This window comes from Mycteria americana, chromosome 3 (genome assembly GCF_035582795.1).
Source record: "Mycteria americana isolate JAX WOST 10 ecotype Jacksonville Zoo and Gardens chromosome 3, USCA_MyAme_1.0, whole genome shotgun sequence".
Taxonomy (NCBI): Eukaryota; Metazoa; Chordata; class Aves; order Ciconiiformes; family Ciconiidae; genus Mycteria; species Mycteria americana.
In genome coordinates, this window is record NC_134367.1 from 94,418,213 (window position 1) to 94,439,265 (window position 21,053).

General features: G+C 66.9%; 1 protein-coding gene across 1 annotated transcript; it reads left to right on the forward strand.

Annotated features, from left to right (window-relative positions):
• Positions 1-767: 767 nt before the first annotated feature.
• LOC142407091 (uncharacterized) lies at positions 768-20,690 on the forward strand. The gene is made up of 33 exons (XM_075496172.1): positions 768-1,642; positions 4,737-4,844; positions 6,219-6,374; positions 7,058-7,189; positions 7,306-7,497; positions 7,578-7,661; positions 7,813-7,931; positions 8,100-8,214; positions 8,488-8,574; positions 8,895-9,010; positions 9,189-9,333; positions 9,548-9,654; positions 9,768-9,840; positions 10,020-10,148; positions 10,223-10,354; positions 10,623-10,879; positions 11,010-11,133; positions 11,300-11,494; positions 11,801-11,956; positions 12,479-12,699; positions 13,043-13,220; positions 13,478-13,624; positions 13,851-14,249; positions 14,568-14,687; positions 15,836-17,374; positions 17,774-17,854; positions 18,096-18,182; positions 18,326-18,417; positions 18,650-18,735; positions 19,324-19,390; positions 19,518-19,684; positions 19,981-20,115; positions 20,317-20,690. The coding sequence occupies exons 1-33, from the start codon at positions 1,214-1,216 to the stop codon at positions 20,550-20,552; spliced, it is 6,411 nt and encodes a 2,136-aa protein (XP_075352287.1). The 5' UTR covers positions 768-1,213; the 3' UTR covers positions 20,553-20,690.
• The last annotated feature ends 363 nt before the right edge of the window (positions 20,691-21,053 follow it).

Consider the following 21,053-nt stretch of genomic DNA (forward strand, 5'->3'; position numbering starts at 1 on the left):
TGCCAGACCACATTTCTGTGGTGGGCAGATGTTGTTCCTCCCTCACCCCCCTTCTTCCCCCGGCACTGCCACCCCGACAAATGGGGTCCACCCCGACTCAGGAGCAGTATCACTTACAGGGAGCATGTGTCTGGCCTGGGAGGAGGGGGCATTTAAATGGGCAGCTGGGTTTTTTGTTGTCCCTTGCTGTGGAGACATTCCTGCCGTTTGGGCTGGCGGCAGGTCCAGGTGGGGGGAGCTGAGCAGTCCAGGCTCCTCTGGGAGAACGGGCAGAGCGGTGTCCCGGAGCAGGAAGGATCCCACGGAGGGTAAGGGTGACCAGGGGAAGAGGCGGGGAGGAGAGCAGCCCCCTCCAGCGCTTCTCCCCCGAGCCTCCCGCAGGCAGCCCCCCGCTCCCAGAGGGGTGCGGACCCCCGAGCACGGCGCTCGGGCTCCCGCGTTCCGCTCGGGCCGGGAGGTCGGACGCGTGAGGAGCTCCTGGGCACCCCCCGCTCCGCCAAGGCACCTCGGGGGGCGGAGGGCTCCGGGGCCTGACAGCGGGCCCGCAGGCTCGGGGGCCAGCATGCCCGCCCCGCCGCTGGCCGCCCCGCTGCTCCGCGCCCTGCTGGCCCGCCTGCTGCCGCTGGCCCGCAAGCGCCTCCTGCCGCCGCTCCGCCGCCTGGGCCGCCGGCTGCGCTCCCGGGAGAGCCGCCAGGCCCTGCTCACCTGCCTGCTCTGCCTCCTCAACCTGCGCAAGAAGGTGGACGACTGAGGCCGGCCGGGGAAGGGAAGGGAAGGGAGGAAGGGCAGAAGGAGAAGAAGAGAAGGGCAGGGCAGGGCAGGGCAGGGCAGGGCGCGGCGGCTCTCCCCCGCCTCCCCTGCCCGCCGCGGGAGGAGGGACCCGGGCAGGGGAGGGGACGCGCCCCGGCGAGGGCGGAGGGTCCGCCCAGGCAGCCGAGGCCGGACGGCCGCCCGCGCCTTGCCGCTCCGGCCATGGGAGCCGGGCCGCCCCCCACCCCGCTGCCCCCCGCCGCGGGGCCGCCCCGCTGAGCGTCCCCGCGGGAAGAGGCGGCCCCGCCGCCGCCCGCCCCGGGGAAGGAGCCGGCGCCGCCCGGGCGGTCTCCATCACCGGCGCTCCCGGGCAGCGGGGGCCCCGCGCTGCTGCTTCGCCCCGCGGTGCCCGGGCCGGGCCCCCCGGCTGCCCCCCGGCTGCCCGGCGGCGGGGAGGGCGAGGATGTCCGGCAGCACGGCGAGGAAGGTGCAGCCCTTCACCATCAGCACCAAGCTCTCGCTGCCCAAGTGTGCCGCCGACTGCCCTGGGGACGCCTGCCCCGGCATCGCCCTCGCCTCCGCTCTGGACAGCCACCGCGGCCTCCGCCGCAGCCTCAACGAGCGCATCTCCCTCTACCTGGCCCAAGCCCGGGCCAGCCCCGCCGCCCCCGAGGGCCAGCCCCGCAGCCCCAGCCCCGGCGAGGACGGGGGGACCGACGAGGAGCGGCTGAACCGCAACTCCCTCGCCCGCTCCATTAAGAAGATCACGCTGTCCAACTGGCACGGGGAGGCCGGCGCGGGGGACGCAGGGGGACCCGGGGACCCTGCCCGCACCGGCGGCGAGAGGAACCACAACAACAACAACAGCAGGCCAGGGAAAGCTCAGTTCAAGGTAAGCGCTCCCCGGCCCCTGCGCCCTGCTCTCTCCCCGTCTTCCCTGCTGTTCTCCGTTCCGGCTGCCAAGGGACGGGTAGGTCCTGGGGAGGCTGCGCCCCGGCGGGGGATCCCTGCTGCCCTGTCCCCGTGCCCTCCAGGCAGCACTCGCCACAGGGCTCCTGGGGTAGTTGCTTTTCCTCCCGCCTCCCCCCCACGCACTTCTCTGTACCGTCAGGCTGGAGGGCAGGAGGTCTTTGCGGGCGAGCTGCAGACGAGCTTTCCCTAGGGCTACGGTGACCCCGAAAAGCTCTGCCCCAGAGCCCGAGCTGTGGAGGGCTCCGCTCTCGGGACGCCCGCGATGGTGCAGTTGTGCGCGGGGAGCTGGGAACTCGCTCTCCCGTTTACCGGAGGGGAAACCGAGGCTGGGAGAAGGGAAGTGACTCATGAAGGGCCACACGGCCAGGCAGAGCTGGGACAAGGCTAGGAGTAGGACCCAGGGCTACCGGCACCCCGCCCTCCGAGTCTGAGTGCTAGCAGGCCTGGAGGTCCGAATCCATCCGTGCCGGAGCCCTGGAGACCCCCTGCGTGGCTGGGCTGGGGCGGAAGGCAGCTCGAAGACCTCGCCGTCGCTGGCAAGAACAGGCAGGAACTCCTTGGGATTTAACCCTGACCCGCAACAGCTGGTTTCCCGGCGGGATAGCGCTAGGGAGAGCCGCGCAGGCCACTGCCAAAACCCTCGTCTTCATTGCCAATAAAGGCCAGGCACAGCCTCACAAGAGCTGCCGCTTCCTCCGGCACGCAGGCAGCTCCTTGCTGGGCGGCCGGAGCCTGCGCAGCCCAAGGGGCATCGGCACGAGGACTCCCCTCTTTCATATAAGGTAGGGGCACGTGCTCGGCAGGGTGGTATGGTGCGGGACTCTCAGGAGGCTGCCAGGATCGGCCCCTCCTGCCTGTCCGGCCTGGGGGGGTGGAGCTGGAAGGGGGGGGCCAGGCTGCAAGATGGAGCTTTGGGAGGGAGGGGGAGAGCCAGGGCGCAGGGGAAAGCGTGCGTTAGGCGGGATGGCAGCCGGAGGAGGGAAGGGAATGCTCTCCCCTGGGCAGGGCACGTTAGGGCTTTCCCAAGCCTGCCCCCCGGCTCTGCCCCTTGCTCCTGCCCTGTAGGAATGGGGGACTCCTCCAGGATGAGCACAGTGCAGCCCGGGAGGGTCTGGCCCCACTCGCCTCACTTGCGGGAAGTCACTGGCACCCACTCTTCTACGGGAATGCGGCGAGCATATGTGCCACGTTAATTTTGCTTTGAACAAGGGAAAGAAGCATTTGCAGAGGAGGCAGCTGAGGCCACTGCACTCGTTTCACGTGTGGCTTTGCTCATGTTGTGAAGCCTGGGGTCCTGCTGGGGAGCAGTTAGCACGGCACCTCATGGATGCCGAGGAAGGCACGGCTCCTTCTCCCAGCCTTGGGTTGCTGCAAGAGTATTTTTTTGCCGGAGTGAGGACCCAGCTCCGGCTGGAGGGATGGGAGGGGGGGCAGTCCCGGTGGAGCAGCTCTGCGGGAAGGATGAAGTCATCCTTGTGCCGGCAGCCCTGTTTTCCTGCGGCTGATGGATCACGAGACGAGGACTTTAAATAAAGCTCCTGTGTCACCTGCAGGCTTGTCTCCCATGGCTGAGCCCTGGGGGGGGGCTCATGGGCTGCAGCGAGCCTGGGACACTGCTGCCTAGAAGAGGGGTTTCCTAGGGTCTTATGACCTGTAAGCACTTCACGTTTAGCTCCCCGCCATTCCCTAAACGGGCATCCAAACATCTCGGCCCTGCAGTCAGGCAGGGGGGTGTCTTCTCCTCCTTCAGAGCTGCACTTCCCGCAGTTGCTGGCACCCTCCTGCCAGACGCGCTGAGCTCTCGCTGCGCCTGCCCGGCCGTGACTCAGCCTCGCTCCCTGCCTGCTCTTCCTGCTCAGGATGGGATGCTGTGGCGTGGTGCGGTGGTCTATCCTCTGCAGCCACCAGCCGGGCTCCGCAGCCCCCTGGAAAGGTCCAGTGGTGCTAGGGGTTATAGGGTTGTTGGGCTGTTTGTGGGGCTCTGAGCCTTTCTGGTGGCAGCAGCTGGGGAATGCCATCCGCGTTGGTTCCCCTTGGACACTGTCCCCAGTCTGGAGTGGTCCAAGCGGTGGTGGGCTGGGTCCGGCTCTGGCTGCTCCACCACCCCGTTTGCTGCAGCCTCAGAGGAGACCAGGGAGGGGTTGTCGGGGCAGCACATGTTGCCCACCACCTCGTGCTGCCCTGTGCACGCTTGGATGTCTGTTACGGAGACAGCAAGGTGGCCCCAGGGAGGGAGTGGAAGGAGGTCCTTAAATTGGCCTGCTATATCCGATGGCCCAAGAAAAGATCCATCCGTAGAGGAGGAGAGCGACTGCCCTTGTGCATGATCCAAGCAATCCCACGCACCTCTCCTCCTGGGGCTGGGCTCTGTTAAGGATAAGGTAACGTGGAGTTCATCCTGGACCTCCTCTCTGTGCCTGGCCACGGCTCCTGGACTTCCTTTCTTCTGCTCCCATCCTCGCCCCTGTCCCACAGGAGCCCTTCCCTGTGAGTCAGCTGCCCCCTTAACTCTTGCCTCCCGGACAGGTCGAGGTCAGGGATCAACAGCTGAGAGGATTCGGGTTCGTGGCAGTGGGGTTATTGTCCTCCTGTGCCCTCGCGCCTCTGCCCTGCTGTCCTGGAGATGGGTGCGGGGGCTGACCCTGAGCATCCTTAGATGACCCGGGGCCAGCCGTGACCACTGAATGGGTTTCTGCTGGCTTTGGAGTCAATTCAAGGGGAAAAAGGGTGTGTGCGTAGGGGGGAGCTAAAGTGGAGAAGGTGCTGAGCAAAGCAAGCTTAGGAGCTCTTGCCGCTTGCCGAACGCGTGGCAGGAGCTGTGGATGCTGCCCAGAGGAGCCTGGCCTGGATGTGTAAGGAGGGACGGGGAAGAGCCCAGCCAGGCAGTGTCTGGGTACTGCCGGCAGCCGCCTCTGGCCCGGGGCAGGGGGAGGTGGGCGCACGCTCCTCTGTCCCCTCGGCTGCTGGGACGGTCAAGCACTTCCAGGCTCACGGCTGTGCCCTCCTGTCCCTAGGTCTTCCTCAGGAAGGACGTGGATGCGGAGGACGAGCAGCAGGAGGCTGGGAGTCCCCGGGCCGGTGGTTTCTGCTCTCCGGTGGACAGAGGGTCCCCCTTCCATGCGGTACGTCCCCCTGCCCTTGCTGTTTAGAGGCTCTGACCCAGGGGCGCAGCTTGGGGCTGAGCAGGCGAGGGTGGCCACCGGTGGTCTGCCTGGGTGCAGGTGTGGATGGAGCCTCACCGCTTTAAATGAGCGAGGGGACAAGCTGGGCGTGATGGGGCGGGGGGATAGCCCCCAGGCCAGCGCCCAGAGGTTTTATCGCTTCCAAGGGAGCCGGATTACGGGCTCCTCCAGCCTTGGCCGTGTCAAGAGACTGAAGATCCTGGATTGCAGGAGGGCCTGAGAATCTGTGTTGCTATTTAAAAAAAAAAAAAAAAAAAAAAAAGATGGAGGATTTCTCTAGTTCTTGTGGTTAGGCAGAAAGGCTTTGAAAAGTGACTCCCATGCCATCAGCGGGGCAGCACATGCCAGAGTGCTTAGAGAGCCTGAAACAGTTGCCCGAATCCCACTGCTCCGCAGGCTCCTGGGAGATTGCACTCGGGGGCGGCTGGGACCCCGTGGGGCAGCTCGTACCCGGCCACCTTGGCGAGGGAGCTGCTGGTCCCGGGAGCAATTTCTGCCTGGTGAGAGGAGGCAGCGAGCCCTGCGCCTTCAGGTTTCTCCTGAAGGTGCTCAGGCTCCTGTTTGCTGCTGGGTAGCGTGCAGCCAGGTCCCCGTCCCCCGGCAGCGGGGTGGGAAGCGAGTGCCCGGGCGGCTGTGCCGTCCCCTGGGCTGCGTGCAGCTGGGTCCAGGGCTGAGCTTGGAGGGGGGCCAGCGCTTTCGCTGGCTGACCTTCGCCATCACCCCTGGCGGAGCTGGAGCCCTGACAGAGCATTTCGTCAGCGCCGGCCGCCCGTGAGGCCGAGCCCCGGGGGAGATGCTACGCTTTCTGCCCCCCACTGCCACTCACTTGGGATGGGGGGCTCCGGGTGCCCCTGAAGGAGTGGCGGGCTGAGCTCGTCGGGGACCTGCCCCGTGGCCCCCCATCCTGGCAGTGTCCCCCGGGGTGACACCAAATGGATGCCGTGGACATGAATGCTCCTCGCAGGGATGCGCAGCCTCAGGCTGGAGGGGCAGCGAGCGCCGCATTCACCTCCAAAGCGGGCGCGGGGACCAGCCCGGGTGCTGGGTGCCAGCCTGCCAGCTGGCAGTGACCCAGGGCTGAGGGACAGCCTGGCAACACCGTGCCAGGGCTGCGAAAGCCCCTGTCGCGGCCTTGGTAGAGGGGAGCTGTGCCTTCGAGTGCTGGGAGAGAACTCCAAATATGTCAGTGAAGCAGTGGAATCGGGGATGAGGCAGGCTGACATACTTTATTTGGGTTTCCGAAACGCTCCTGGGAGGGCATGGGAAGGGCTCCCTGGGTGGCACGCTGATCCCCCCCACCTCTGCCTGCCCCAGCTGGCAGGACCCCCGGCGTCATCGCCCCGGAAAGAGAGCCCCAAGGACAAGGAGCCCACGGTGGCACCGAGATGTGGTGGGCGAAGCGGCGCAGGAGCATCCCCCCTCCTCGACCCGAGCCCGCTGGTAGCCCAGTTCAACCGGGAGATGCTGCAGGTGAGGCCAGCCGGGGCGCCCGCCCAAGGGGCTGCGTGGGGAGCGGGGCGGGGGGGCCACCAGCAGCCTTTCATGTGAGCTGCGGGGTGGGGTGCGCGGCGGGGAGGGCTGAACTCCCGGCCCCGAGCGAAGCCATGGTTGTGGCATGAGATCATGTTTGGCCGCCTCTCCCTGGCTGTTGGCCCCGGGGAGGGGGGGTCAGCCCACACCAGGGCCCTGCTTCCTCCCCACGTGCGCACATTCCTCCCAGCCCCTGTCCCTCCCCAGCAGCGTGGGAATGGGGATGGTGCGGGGGGCTGCTTCCACGCCATGCTGGGGAGGGAGCATGGGTGCTTGCACAGCGGAGCCGAGCGCGAGGAGAGGAGGTGCTTCGTGCGGGAACGTCCCGCGCAGAGACCCCCGGTCTGGCCTGCCTGGGGGGCCCCGGCTGTTCCTGCCGGGCTGGGGCAGGCAGATGCTGGAACGAAGCGAGATGCCGCTCGCCTTGCTACCCCCATCATCGCTGTCGCCATCCTGAGCCCCTTTGCTGGCCTGTTCTCACTTGGAGCAAATGGGTCGTCAGCCAAAAGGGTGCCCTCTGGTCCCTGTCATGGCTTTGGGAGGGTTTGGGCTTGGGTCCCCAAAGCCGCGTCCTTGGGGCTCTGGCAGAGGCACCCGGCCACGTGGCTCTTGCCACCTTGCAGGCAGAGGGCTGGGTGCGAGACAAGCTGCGGGACCTGAAGGATGGCTGCGACCTCCAGAACTGGGAGGAGGTGGCTCAGACCCTGCAGCGGGACATGAAGGATTTCGAGAACAGGCTGATAAAGCTCAACCAGGTGAGGCCGGGCGGCGGCACGACTCCCATTCCCCACAGCACCCGTGTCCCCAGGCTCTTTGCAGTGGGGGGGTCCCTGGGAGGCCCTGACGCTGAGCGGGTCCCTCGGCCCCACAGATGGGTGAGCAGCTGATGTGGCGGGTGAGCCCCAGCGCCGAGGGGGTGCGGAGGCAGCTGCTGGCCCTGCGGGACCAGTGGCAGCTCCTGAAGCAGACGGCCGCCAGCCAGAGCAAAGCCCTGGGGGGGCTGCGGAGCCTGCAGGACTTCAACAGGAAAGCTGAGCGGCTGGAGGCGTGGATCAGGCACAAGGTGTGGGGTGCGGGGAGTGTGGTCTGGGGAGGGGGACATCCTGGCTGCCCCCCGCCTTCTCACACCCTCCCCTGGCCCAGGAGGAGAAGCCCTCCCTGGCAGCCCTCCTGCAGGAAAGCCCGGACAAGATCCAGCTCACCCGCCGCATCCTCGACTTGAAGCAGGTGAGAGGCTGCTGGGGGGCCGCTGCTATGCCGGCAACCCCGAACCCCACCGGCCTTGGGGTCCCGAGGCTGGGGCATGGCACAGGTCCCTGAGAGGGGGGCAGGAGGGACTGCCGGGGGATGCTGATGTCTGTCTGTCTGCTCGGGCCAGGAGGAGCAGCAGTTCCAGAGTCTGCACGAGGAGCTGAACAGCCTGGCCCAGAAGCTGGAGAAACAAGGCAAGAGTGAGAGCAGGAGCATCTCAGCCCGGCGCAAGCACCTCAACAAAACGTGAGCGGAGGACACGCGGGCTGAGCAGGGGCGAGCTGGGCGCAGGGAGCCGACGGGCTGGGAAGCAGGGTCCCCGAAACTTCCCGCCTGCCTCCCCTTGCCCCACCTCTGCACGGCTGCCCAGGGGGGCACAGGCTGCCCTTCACCTCTCTCCTTCCGCCCATGCAGGTGGCTGCGGCTGCAGGGGACCCTGAAGGAGCACCATGAGGCTCTGCAGCTGGCCCTGGAGGTAGCCGCCTTCCTCCAGCAAGCGGATACCCTGCTCGGGGCCATCCACGCCAAGGTACCAGCCCTGGAGCCAGGGTCAGCCTGGTGCGGGACTGTTGCACGGCCAGAGCGGAACTGGGCGGGCAGCACCTCGCTCTCGTCCCCTGCGTGGGGGCTGCTGTGGTCCCAGCACCCTCAGCCTGGGGCTCGGGGAGAAAGCTGAGGGTCGGAGCCTGATATTAAACAGGGAGCCAGAGCAGCGAGCTCAGCTTTGCAGCGTCCCTTTCTGCTGGAGCTGAGGGCAGGGCCCCGTCCTCCTCCCACCGCTGACTGAAGCTTCTTCTTGCAGCAGAGGAGCGTCTGCGGTGTGGGGAAGCCAGGGGAGGGTGAGCCAGGCCGGGATCGGGACATCAGGGACATAGCCAGCCAGGTGATGGTAAGTGCAAGGCTCTGCCTCATCCTCTGAGCCCCGGGGAGCGTGCTGACGGAGTGGGGCTTGTGTGCCTTCCTGGGTCACGCTGGAATCAGCAGGGCTGGGGGCTCGGTGGGTGCCCCACGGCCGCGTGGGGTGGACAGGGCTGTGCGATGGATGGGGGAGCCTCCCCGGGGGCAGGAGGGGACCAAGCTTGGCACCCACCATCTCTCCTGCTCCCGCAGGGCTGGTAGTGGGCTGCCATCATGCACTCGCACCACGGCCGCGGTGGCTCGTCCCTCGCCAGCCCTGTCATCGCTCCCCAGCTGCTCTCTCTCCTCCAGATGCTGGATGTGACCGTGTCCCAGCTCCTCAGCCTGCAGCCCAGCCTGGCAGCCCGAGTCACCCCCAAGCACCGAGACGTCAAGGAGAGCTGGGCGCAGCTCCAGCAGGCACTGAGGTAGGGCACAGCCCGGCAGGAGCCCCAGGGCCCCAGCCCTGACCCCCCAGTGCTGGAGCCAGAGGCGTGGGGAAAGACCTGGGTTAGCCCCTGGCAGGCTGTCTCTGAGGCACCAGCTCCACTTAAGGTCTCTCTTCATCCTCTGCTCCCCTGGGCCTCCCTTGTGCCCCTTTCCCAGGATGGAGAAGGCTCCAGTGCTGGCGAGCAGTTCCCCGGGGGGCGAAGCTGTGGCTCCGAGCGCTGAGCCCCAAGGAGACGATAGCGGCCATGGGGCTGTGGGGAAGGAAGCAGGAGACAAACGGACAAGAGGCCCCAGGAGCATGGTGAGCGCAGGTGTCTGCCTTCCTCCGGGCATCTCCAGCACCTCTGCCTCGGGAAGACGAGGGAGCTTGTGGGTTCGGGTGTTGGGCAAAGCCCAAGCTGAGCATGCCTGTGACCTGGCCTCCTGGCTTATGGGAGGTGATAAGTGCCAGGCCCAGGGCAAAGCGATGCACGCTTTGGGCTGGCAAAGGAGGAACGGGAGCCTTGGTGCCGTAGGTGCCGAAGGACATGCCGGGGAAGATGGCGGAGCACGAGAGAGGGGAGGAGAGCAGCCCTGGCTCCCCAGCGGCGGGGCCGCCCCCTCATGGTGGGGACAGCAAAAGGTACCAGCTCGTGGAGGTGGCTGTGGGCAGTGGGATGGAGTCGGAGGGGACGGGGATGCAGGTCCCCTGTGCAAGGGGGGACCTTGCAGTCCTGACTGTCCCCCTCTCTGCAGGAGGAGGAGAGAGGTGGAGGCCGAGTGGGGGACGCGGCAGACGGAGGCCCAGGTGCAGGACGTCTGTCAGGCAGTGAATGCATTAATGTCTCCCCAAGACCCCCCTTTGCTCCCAGCCCGGCCAGGGGAGCCGGTGTCGAGGGGGATCCCCTCCCCGGCCCCCTCCCGCTGCTCGTGGGCACGCACGCTTGTGCGCTCCTGCCCGTCCCTGGTCTGGGCACTAACGCACCGTGTCTCCCTGCTCCTCGGCAGGCTGTGTCCCCGCACAAGGAGAGCACAGGTCCCAGAGTCCCCCCGTGTCCAGTGGGGAACGTGGAGAGCCTGGAGGCAGCACGGACGCAGCGGGAGCCCCTGGACTCCGGCGCCAGGGCTGTGCTCCTGGTGAGCCCCCTGGGGTGTGGGGTGGGGGGGTACACCAGGCAGGGCCTGTCCTGACCACCCTCCCTGCCCCCCAGGAGGGGCCGGCACTGGGGGGGCCCCCGGGGAGCCCGCAGGTGGAGGCCATGCTGCGGGAGCTGGGGGAGCTGTGGGAGGACCTGCAGAGGAAGCACCAGGAGAACGGCGCCGTGCTGCGGGAAATCGATAAGGTGCGTGGAGGCAGGGCTGGGGTGGGCACAGGGGCGTGCCCCGATCGCAGCAGCTTGCTGGGCATCGGCAAGCAAGGCCGGTGCACGCAGGGACGGGAGCTGCAGCGTTGGCACCGACATCTCCGGCTGGCCTCGCAGCCCACGCGCTGCTCCGGCTGTGCTGCCTGAGCCGCTGGTGCCCGGGTCCCCGCAGTGGGGTGGCAGCATGGCTCCTGCCTGCCCTGGGCGGCTCGGAGCCAGGCCGATGGGCTCCCCGCTCTCTCCGCAGGCACTGAGGCTGGTGGGGGAGCTGGACCGGGCCGAGCGGTGGCTACAAGCCGTGGCCGGGTCACTCTCGGAGCCAGCCACCATGAGAAGCCCAGCGGAGCTGCGCCGGGACCTGGAGGAGACGGGCCAGCTGGAGAGGCAGCTCCTGCTGTGTGGCCTCAAGCTCCAGGCGCTGCGGGACGAGGCAGCGGGTGAGCCGTCCGCCGAGCACGAGGGGGCAAGGAAGATGCAGAGGAAGGTGGAGATGGTGGAGGAGAAGTGAGTCCCGGGGGAAGGTTCCCCCTCTCTGGTCCCCCGGGTGGGCAGGGAGGAGGATGCTCGCCCTGAGGAGGTGCGAGGAGGAGGTGCAGAAGGTGCCGGCACCTGTGACGGGTGCCTGTCCCCACAGGTTGGCACGCGTGCAGGCAGCCCTGCGGCGCCGGGCGGCAGACCTGCGTGACTCCCTGGTGCTGTCTGAGTTCCTGCAGGACCTACAAGAGGAGGAGGCGCGGAGCCGGCAGGGACCTGCAGCGGTGAGCAGCGAGGCCAGGCATCCCTCGGGATCGCCCAGCACCTGGGACCGGCCCAAGCGTTGGTCTGTGGCTGGCAGAGGGGACCCTGTGGGTTCCCCCCGCCGGCCCAGCTGCCTGGGGGGTTGCTCCACATCTCCCTCACGCCCGGTGTTTCTGTTGGCTTCAGCCAGGGAGTGGGTGTTGTGGCTCGCAGGGGTCTTTTCCCCTGCTCTCAGCCCAGGCCGGGCAGCCGCCGGGCAGCAAGGACATGAGCCGTCCCTTGGGAGAGCTGCAGGAGGCCGTGGAGATGCTGAATGATGCGGTGAAGGAGCGGGAGCGGGTCATGGAGGTGGCAGCGGAGACGGAGAGCTTGGAGCGCCTGGTAGGGGATGGAGGCAGGGGGGCTGGGGATGCAGCCAGGTGGTCCGCCTGCAGCTGGACATGCCAGCTAGTTGGCACAGGACATGCGCCTCGGCTGGTCCCAGTGGGACACAAGGGCGTTGGGATACATGGGGACCGCTCTGTGCGAGGCTAGTATCCCCGTCCCTCCCACGGCTGGTGCTCCCTGCCCTGTCGCAGATGCATGGCAGGGTGCTCCCAGGCTGGGGTGGGCTGGGGCCGCGTGGCGAGTGGTGGCACAGGGGATCCCATGCCGGGGCTCATCTCTCTTCCCGCCCGGCCCATCCAGGTGGCAGAGGTGTCCCCGCGCCTGGAGGCGCTTCGATGCAGAGCGGAGTCGCTGGCTCGTGATATTGCCCAAGCAGAGAGCGGCTTCACCGTGGTGAAGAGTGAGAAGGACCTCCAGGGGCTGCAGGACTTGCTGAGCCGGCAGCAGGAGATGGAGGTGAGACCTGGGAAGCACCGTGGCTGGTCAAGCCCATGGCGGGGAGGTGTCCCGGCTGGCTGGGGCCATCCCGGGGAGGCACTGGCCCCTGGGAGCCCAGGTGTTGTAGGCCTTGGCACGCAGTGGCAGGCCGGGTTGGAATTTTCCAGCAGAGCCGAGCCCTGCCCCGCTCCGCTCCCCTCTGCCAGCGCAAGCCAGGCGAGGGGAGAGAGCTTGCGTCAGCTCCCATGTGCCAGCACCCGGCTGCCAGCACCTCGCTCATCTTCCCGCCAGCGGGAAGGTGACTCACATGAGCAGAACGGGGAAACCGGGCAGCCCTCCGCTCTGCCCGTCCTCCCTGCCGAGGGTGGCTCTGTTCGCTCCCTGCGGCCCCTGTGCCAGCATCCTCCCCTCCGTCCCTGCATCCTCCCCTCCGTCCCTGCATCCTCCCCTCCGTCCCTGCATCCCAGAACGCAGGGGAGTCCAGCCTGGGTGCAGAGGGGTTGGACGCATCCTGAACCTCTTCTGCCTTGTGATCTTCAGCGTGCGGTGTCGGAGACCCTGCAGGGGCAGCTGGAGGAGCTGGAGAGGGCAGCTGCCCGCTTGCAAGAGCTCTGCCCGGCTCGGCTGTGCCCCGTCAGCCGGGAGGTGCAGGGGACGCTGTGGGCCTGGGCAGGGCTGCAGGAGCTGCTGCGGGAGACCCGGGCCCGCGTGCAGCAGGCCGGCCGGCTGCGGCACTTCTTCAAGGATTACTTAGCCATGATGTAAGTGGCGATGAGCCATCAGGGTTGCCTCTGCGGTGCTTGGGGGGAGGCTGGTGAGAGCATGGCGTTGCTGGAGCGTGGGCTGCTGGCGAGTACGTGGGCAGTGTCAGAGCTGTAGCCAGGCAAGACGATGGGGAGCCTGGAATGAAGGGCTGCGCCGGGGCTGCCTGCTGTGGGGCAGCCCCACGGCATTTTGGCCTGCCCTGCCAGACTTGCCGCTGCCCCAGCGAGCTGCTTCCAGCCATCCCGAAGCATGGGAATGGCTTCCCTGGGGCCTGCAGGGCTGAGGAGAGGGGCTGGGTCGTTCCTCAGCCCCCTCAGCCTGTCTTTCACATGCCCACAGCTCCTGGACGGAGGACACGCGGGCCCAGATCTTCTCTGAAAGCCCAAGCGGCCACAGCCTCCTGGAGACTCCGTGTGAGGAGCTGGAGAGGAGAATCGAAGGGAAGCTCAAGGAGTTTGAGGCGCTGGCGGCGTCGGGGCAGCAGCTGGTATCCGAGGAGCACTACCTGAGCGCGACAGTAAGGGAAAACCCTCAGCACCTCCCAAAATCCTCTAGGGACAGCGAGTGGTACGGGAACAGCCATGCATCCCCGGGGCTGCTCAGGGCAGGAAGGGGTTTCACCCCGCAATGGATGCTGAGACCTGAGGTGATGCGACTGACTGTATCCCACTCCCAAAAACCTCCTAAACTGCTCTGTAGTGAGGTGTCCTGGTAGGGCTAGCGTCCCTGGGCCAGGGGTCCCTGCAGGCTGCCCAGCATCTCTCCTCCCCTCAGATAAAGGAGCGCTTGGAGGAGCTGCAGAGCATGCTGGGCTGGGTGCTGGTGCGCTGGCGAGCACAGAGGCACCAGCGGGACCCAGGGAGCAAGCAGGAGGACAGAAGGGACCCGGAGAGCCCCTCGGGCACGTCCCCCACCAGCCAAGTGAGTACCCAGCCATGTTGAGACTGTCAGGGAGCAGGACCAGCCTCGAGGCTGAGGGTAGCAGAGGCACCGGACGGAGAGGGTGGTGCAGAAGTAGGGGAGGGATGTGTGCCAGTGCCTCTGGGACTCTCTGGGGTTCAGGCAGGGCAAAGGGAAGATTGTCCTGAGAAAGTGCCTGGCCCTGACAGACCTTCCTCCATGTTCCCTCTCTTGCCTCGCTCCCCAGGAGCAGCGTGCCCCGTGTGCTTGGCCTCGGCTGGAGAGCATCCACAGCCCAGTGGAGTTCACACCCTGCTCCCTCCTTGAGCCTGTGCAAAGATCAGAGCCACGGCTGCCAGCGGGAACGACCATCTCCCCACCGGCATCGCCCCTCTCAGATGCCCCAGCGGGAGTGGAGCGGAGCTGGGGGGAACCCAGCAGCTCAACACCCCACAGTGTGGGACCCCCCGAGGAGGCTGTCATCTGGGATCCCGCCGAGACCTCCACGCTGCTGCTGCCACCACGGGGCCCCGGTGGGCTGGGGGGGACGGTCAACCTCATCCTCAGCATTGGCAAGAAGGGCGAGAAGAAGGCGGCGCAGCCGGTGGCCAGCAGCGAGTGGCCGGAGGAGGAGGCAGTGCGGACGGTACGTAGGTGGCTTCGGCAGAACCGTGGGTGAGTGCCCAGCACCTGTCCCAGGGCCGGCCACTGCCGTGCCCCCATGCAGACCAGGAGGCTTTGAGGGCTGCGGGGTAGCCCCCATGCTGGGATCCCCCCGGCCCGTTTCCAAGCGAGCTGTCGGGGCTGGTCAGTCCCAGGAGAGGGACCTTTGGCTGTGCCAGTGCCGAGCGATGCCTGAGGGCTGAGGACCAGCTTGCACCACCCCCTTTGCCTGTGCTCTCCTGCTGCTGCTCCTCACCCTCTCTGCCCTCAACTCTCTGTGTCTCTCTCTCCCCCCGCTCAGCTCCCTGCCACTAAACCCTCAGGCTGTAAAACCTTTTGGAAGCGTTGCCAGGGGCTTTTAGGAAACACTTGGGGTAGTTTAAAGCGAAAGAGAAAGCCGCCTCGCCAGCCGGTGGAAGAGGTAACGTCCCCGGGGGAGGCTGCATGCTGAGCAGAGTGGCTGCATGGCGTGAACCTACCCACCTGGCCATGCCGCCGTGCCCTGCCGGTGGTGGTCCCCCGGGAGAGGGGAAGCCCTCCCAGTGCCATGGGCTCCAGAGTGTGGGTGCTGGGGCATGCGAGGAGGGGGCTCGGATGGGGCTGGCCGCAGTTTGGCCCCCCCAGGTAAGTGGGTTTGGTGGCCGTGGGCGGCACGGCCAGCAGTTGCCGGGGGACAGCAGTAGTCCCTTGTGCAGCCGACTGAAGGGGGAAGAGCTGGATGGGACCATGTGAAGGTGCACGTGTTGGGGGGGCATGCTCCAGGGTGCATGGCTTGTAACCCCAGGGCTTGGGGGCTCAGTGTTTTGCTGGGGCTTCCATCCATTCATTGCTCCAGGCCCGGCACAGAGAGCTGTGTGCAAGGAGCCCTGAGGGCAGTCACGGCCAGGCTCCCCCACGGGTGGCCCGAGGGAGAGGGCAGGGGGCTGGAGAGGCCAGAAGGCATCGAGGCAGGGTGAGGGGCTGCCAGGATGGTTGGGGGTAACAGGCCCTCTCTAGCCCAAGGGGTACAGGGAGATGCTCCTGCACCTCCTGCCAGCAAAGCCCTTCGCTTTCATCCTTGTGGCCCCAGAACCCCAGGAGAGGAGCTGCGGCCAGGCTGGAGAGGGTATCTGTGGGAAGGGAAGGGGAGGGGAAGGGGCTGTGCTCAGCCCCTGCCCTTGCATTCACCTGCTCTGCTGCCTGGGGGCACGCAGGGGTGGCAGGGAGAGGCAGCGGTGATTGCTGTCTCCGTAGCCACCCAAAAGTGGTGGCTTGGAGGGCAGCGGTGCAGCAGCAGAGCCGTATGGCCCAGGCAGCTCCCGCTGCACCCCACCTGGGGAACTCCGTCACGGGCAGGCATTCCCCTGCCTGCCTCTTCCCTGCCTGTGCCGAGGTGGGAGCAGCCCTCGGTGGGCTGAGGCGAGGCCGTGCCGCTCCCAGCTCTGCATGTGCCGCTGGTGAGCCTTTTTGGCTGCCTGCCCCCCCAGCTCCCTGCTTGCCCAGGCACAGCATGGAGAGGGGGTGGTCGGTGCAGGGTGGTGGAGGCTCTGGCCAAGGGGGTCACCCCTCTCTCCTTCTCTGTGTCCCCAGGCGCCGGTGGAGGCCGAGAAAACCTCCAGCATGAAGCGGCCGCCCGCCATTGCCCGTCGCCCTCCAGCATCCAGCAGCGGGACTCCGGCCGCCTCCCACACCCTGCCCAAGGCCGGGGCCGGCTCCCTCTTCAACAGCCTGCAGCGGCGGGAGCGGGCGAGGGCCGAGCAGGCCCGGCTGCTGACGCTGCAGGGCATCATGGGCGCCAGCTCCCTGCAGCCCGCGCCCGAGGAGCGCCACGGCCCCAGCAACACGTGGCCTCAGAAGTGCGGCCAGAGGAAGGGGGAGCCGGGGACGGCCGCCGCCGGACCCCCACTCGGGGAGCTGCTGCTCTACATCAGGAACCCACTCGTGCGGGACATCGACGCTGAGTGCGGGGCGGCCCCCCGGGACCCCCGCCTCCCTGACCCGAAAACCACGTGCCCCCACCTTTCCCTGGGCTCCGTGCTCAGCCTGGAGCTGCCCCGGGACGCGGCGGTCCTGGGGTGCCACCGAGGGGCTGCGGCACAGCGGGAGGAGGCGGAGGGGCAGGAGCAGAGGCAGGGCGGGGGGGTGAGGCCATTGGAGCCCACAGGCACGCGTGGGGCTGGATGGCAGGAAGAGGTAGATGTGGGTGGGCACAGTCCCCAGGGGCCCGGCGAGGGGATGGGGATGTACCCCAGGAGCGAGCGAGGAACGTGGTTCGAGGAGGTGAGCTTCAACCCTAGCTACAGCCAGCAAAGAGCGCACCGCGCCAGGGAGGAGCACTGGAGCCCGCGGTGCCCCGGCAGCACCGGTGAAGACCTCCCGGACTTCAGGCCAAGCCAGCTGTCCCGTGTCGGCGTGCTGCACGAGCGGGTCGGCTGGGAGGGGGACGAGCTGGCCGGCCGGCTGGGCCAGGACGGCAGCCCCGGTGCCGCCAGCAGGGCCAGGCATCGTGAAGCCGCTCGGCTGGAGCTTGGGCCATCCCCGGCCGGCATCCCAGGCAGGGCAGGAGCCGTCCCTGGCACTGCCCGTGCACAGCAGCCAGCTGGCAGTGGCCAGCCCAGCGGGTCCCCGGCTTCCCCCGCCGCCCCTACCCAGCTCTCTGTCTTCGAGTGGGCGCTGGGGTCCCCGCAGCCCCCCAGCCCTGTGCCAGGCGCTGAGGAGGTCTGCCACCCTGCCCACGGGCAGTTTGAGGAAGAGGAGGAAGAGCTGCAGGCCATCTGGGATGGGGTGGGTGAGCGGCGGGCACCCAGCCCGCCAGCAGGCAGCCGTGCCCGCCATGGGGCAGGGAGTGGGGCGGGCAGCCTACCCAGCCCTGACGCCACCGCCAGCGGGCCCCTCATCCTCTCGGCTGCCAACAACATGCTGGTGGCCAAGTTCACCCTTCCCACCGCCGCCCGGCTCCTCAGCCCGGCGGGAGAGAAGAGCCCTGGTGTGGGGCACAGCAGTGGTGGCAGCCCCAGTGGGCACGGGGCATCCCCCCACCGGGAGGAGCCGGTGTCTGCAGCCCCCCTGGACAGCCCGGGCACCGGGGATCAGCGGAGGCATGTGGAAGAGGAGAGAGAGGGCAGCAAGGTGAGAGCCGTGGGCTGGGGGCTCTCCCTCGGGGTCGGGCAGGGGGTCGGGGGACACCCCAGGCAGCAGCTGGGTTACCCGCTCCAGCAAACATGACCTGTGTTTGGGGACTCCCCGACTCTGGTGGCCCCTTTGCTCCAGCTGGGGGGTGGGGAAGAGCTAGGTGCTGAATTTGGGGGTCCCTGCAGCACGGCACTTCCCCACCAGCCCTCAGCCTTAGCAAGGCAGCACTTCATCCCAAAAGCCTACAAAGAGCCCAGCCAGAAAATTGTTCCTGTTGTCCCATTCCCACCTTGGCATCGCCCGCCGGGGATGGGTCGGATGGACCCTGCGTGTCCGGGGGCTGAGCTGGCACCGCCGGCCCCAGCGCTCCTTCACTCACCCCCTGTGCCCTTGCAGGCCCCCCCCGGTAAAACGGAGTTTCAGATGATGGAGGGGACGCTGGAAAGGAAGCACGTGTTGCAGACAGGAGGGAGGAAGGTACAGGCATGACTGCGGGGCTCCTTCGGGACTGGGGTGCTGGGACCGGGACCTGAGGGGGATCCAGGTTTCGGGGCAGGAGCGAAGCCAGGGATGCTCCTGGCAGTACCGTGGCAGTGCTGCTGGCCATGCTGGGAGGGCAGAGCCTACTGGGGCTGGGGGGCATTCTGAGTGGCAGGGGACTACTTGTCTTCTCCCAAACCCATTGGCATCACAGCTGTCCCCTGCTTGCGTCCCGCAGGCCAACTGCCGCGCCTGGGGCCTCTTCCACACCGTGCTGATGAGGCAGACGCTGTGCTTCTACCAGGACCGCAGGGACAGCATCAAGGTGCGGTGGGGGAGAGCGGCGTGGCACCGGAGGGGGCTGGCAGCAGGGTGGGGGGGCTGGAAGTGGGGTGTCCTCGCCCCCGCGGCAGGGGAGGGCAGCACCTACCAACCCCGCTGTTGCTCTTGCTGTTCCCTGTGCTGCAGAGCTCCGTGGTGGCCCTTCCCCTCAACCTCTCCGGGGCAATCTGCAGCCCGGACGCCGAGTACACCAAGAAGACCAACTGCTTCAGGCTACAGTGAGTCACCCCAACCCAGGGCAGCCGGGGTCTCATAGCCACAGCCCTCCATAATGTGTCCCTGCGGGGACAGATGCACACCAACACCCCCAGCCAGGGCCAGCTCGGTCCGGTGCCTGGATAAGGATTTCCTCCTTTCTCACCTGCTTCCCTTCTTTCCCAGGCTGGTGGGGGCTGTGGTATCTGCACCCCAACATCTGTCTCGTTGCTGACTTGTTCTCCCCCTCCCCAGGCTGCGGGATGGCTCCGAGTACCTCCTGAGGGCCCCCTCCCAGCCCCTCATGAATGAATGGGTCTCCAAGCTGCAGCAAAACTCAGGTGAGCAGCCCTTGCTGGCGGCGCAGGAGCCTGGCTATATGCAGCCGCCATGGGTGTGCAGCCCCCACCAAGCCCTCTGATACACAGTGGGTCAGAAGAGAAGCAGCACAGCGTTGTCTCTGATTGATGCATCTTTCTAACCTGCCTCGGGAACGGCAGTTCTCTGCCAGGCAGGATTTGGAGACACTGTTTTCACACCACATACACAGTTATAAATCAGGAATAGCATGACTGACGTCAGTGGAGCCTCAGCAGCAAAAAGCCAGTGTCAGGAAAATTATAATTATGCCTTGGTCTTCCTCCATCTCCTCTGTGGGGCCTGGAAACCCCTTGCCAGCCCTCCAGGCAAGGAGATCTGTAACACTCGGGTCTTGCCGCTGCTGTACGCATACCCAAGTGGGCTCAGGCCGTGCCGTGAAATCCTAGGCTGGTTGGCGGGACCAAGAGCAGGTGCTACAGCAGGAGGTTGGATGGGCCAGCCCTGCAGCATGGGCATCAGGGTGGCTCAGCCAGCTGGAGCTCAGACGGGCTCTGTGGGATGGTCCTGTGTGCCTAGAGCACCCAGCGGGATGTTTGCTGTGCCCCCAGGTTTCCCCGAAGTGGATTACTTCCAGGCAGCGGCACAACATGTCGAGAGCACCGGCGGTGCTGGGGGGTGAGTAGCCAGGAGCCGGCCAGCTGGGTCTCGTTATGACAACTCTCTGCCATGCTTGCTGGTGTGGGCTGCTCCAGCACGGCATCGGTGGGCCAGTCTGGTCTGCTAAATCTCTGCTACTTTCCAGTTTCAGCAAGGTCCCCAGCCCTGGGAGCTCCCACCTCCAGGGACATCAGGTCACGACCGCCAAGAGCCAGGAGATCGTGGTGCTACCCCGCTCAAACGCCTGGCCGCAGCGGCCTCTGGGCAGCCAGGATGGCCCAGCCGATGGGGCAGGGGCAGTGGCAGCAGCAGGTGACTTTCCTGCCTGGCTGGGCTCTTGCTGTCCCCCAACTCCTCTCCCCAGCCCAGAGAGGTGCAAGGGAGCCGGCTGGGGGAAGCTGGAGGCTGTCCGTCAGTCTTGAACTCAGTGGGATCTGGGCCGGGAGTCCCAGGGCCCCTTGCCCACGAATGGGGTTGAGGGAAGGACCAGTCACCTCCCTTCACTTCCTGGGATACTGGGATAACCACGTTTCCCCGTCCTCTTTGGGGCTGACACAGGGATGTCCTGTGGTGGTCTTGCCTTGTGACATGTCTCCATTCTGCTTCAGAGGATGCTCATGGGGCCGGGCAGAGGGAGCAGCAGTGGTCACCCAGGGGGTCCCCCGGGCTGTGGGACAACAGCTGCCAAGAAGACGACTACGGGCTTGTGGCCAACAAGAGGAGGTCCTACTCCTTCACCTCAGGTACAGCCCTGGTTTCACTGTCACTGCCAGGAGGTGGCACCACTGCCCCTGTCACCCGAGGGCAGGTGCGATGCTGCTGCAGCACCCACCCAGTCCCACACCCTGTGCCGTGAGCTGCAGCCCCCTACTTGGGGAGGGTTCTGGAGGGCTGACAGTGCCTGCTGGCACCCTGCTCTCCCCACTGACTGCTCCTTCTTGCAGCCACTTACCAGAAGATCACCCCCATGGCTGTGCCCAAGGAGCCGGTGGAGGCTGGGAGCAGCTACTCAGTCACGCTGTACATCGGGGAGCAAGTGCCGGCCGTGCCACGGGCACGCTGCCACTCCTTCGTGGCCCAGCCGGGGAGCCCACGGGACACACTGGGGGAGAAGACCCCTGGCCCTCCTCGCCCCAAGAACAAATCTGTCTTCAAGAAGTTCTTCGGGAAGAAGGAGTGAGACCCAGCTGAGGGGGGAGAAAAGCCCCAGCCTGCCCTTTATCCTCCTCTCGGGTGCCGTCCTGGCCCGGTCTGTGCTCCCAACGCCAGCTCACCGCTCGCCGCCTCCCCGGGGGAGAGAGCCTGTGGCAAGTGGCTCCACTCCAGCCGGCCCCGGGGCTGCACCGTGCCCCAGCCACTGCCACCCCCAGCCTCAGCCCGGCGCTGAGCACCCCTCCTGCCCACCTGCCGGGTGCTCTCCCTGGGTGCTGCCGGCTCCCCAGGCGTCTCGCTGACACGCAGCACAAGCAGGGGTGGGGGGGTGGGGGTTGTTTTTATTAAAAAACAAACAGATGCTTAGTCTGGGAACTTCTTCCTCCAGCAGCACCTGCCAGCGCAGGAGGAGAGGGGTGCTGTAAGGTGGTCCCTGCTAAGGAGGGGGAGAGAGCTTCAGATGAGGGGGGCCCCTGCAGCGGGTTTCAGTCCTGCTTGGGGAGAAGCCTGAGCCATCTGGTGCCTTTCA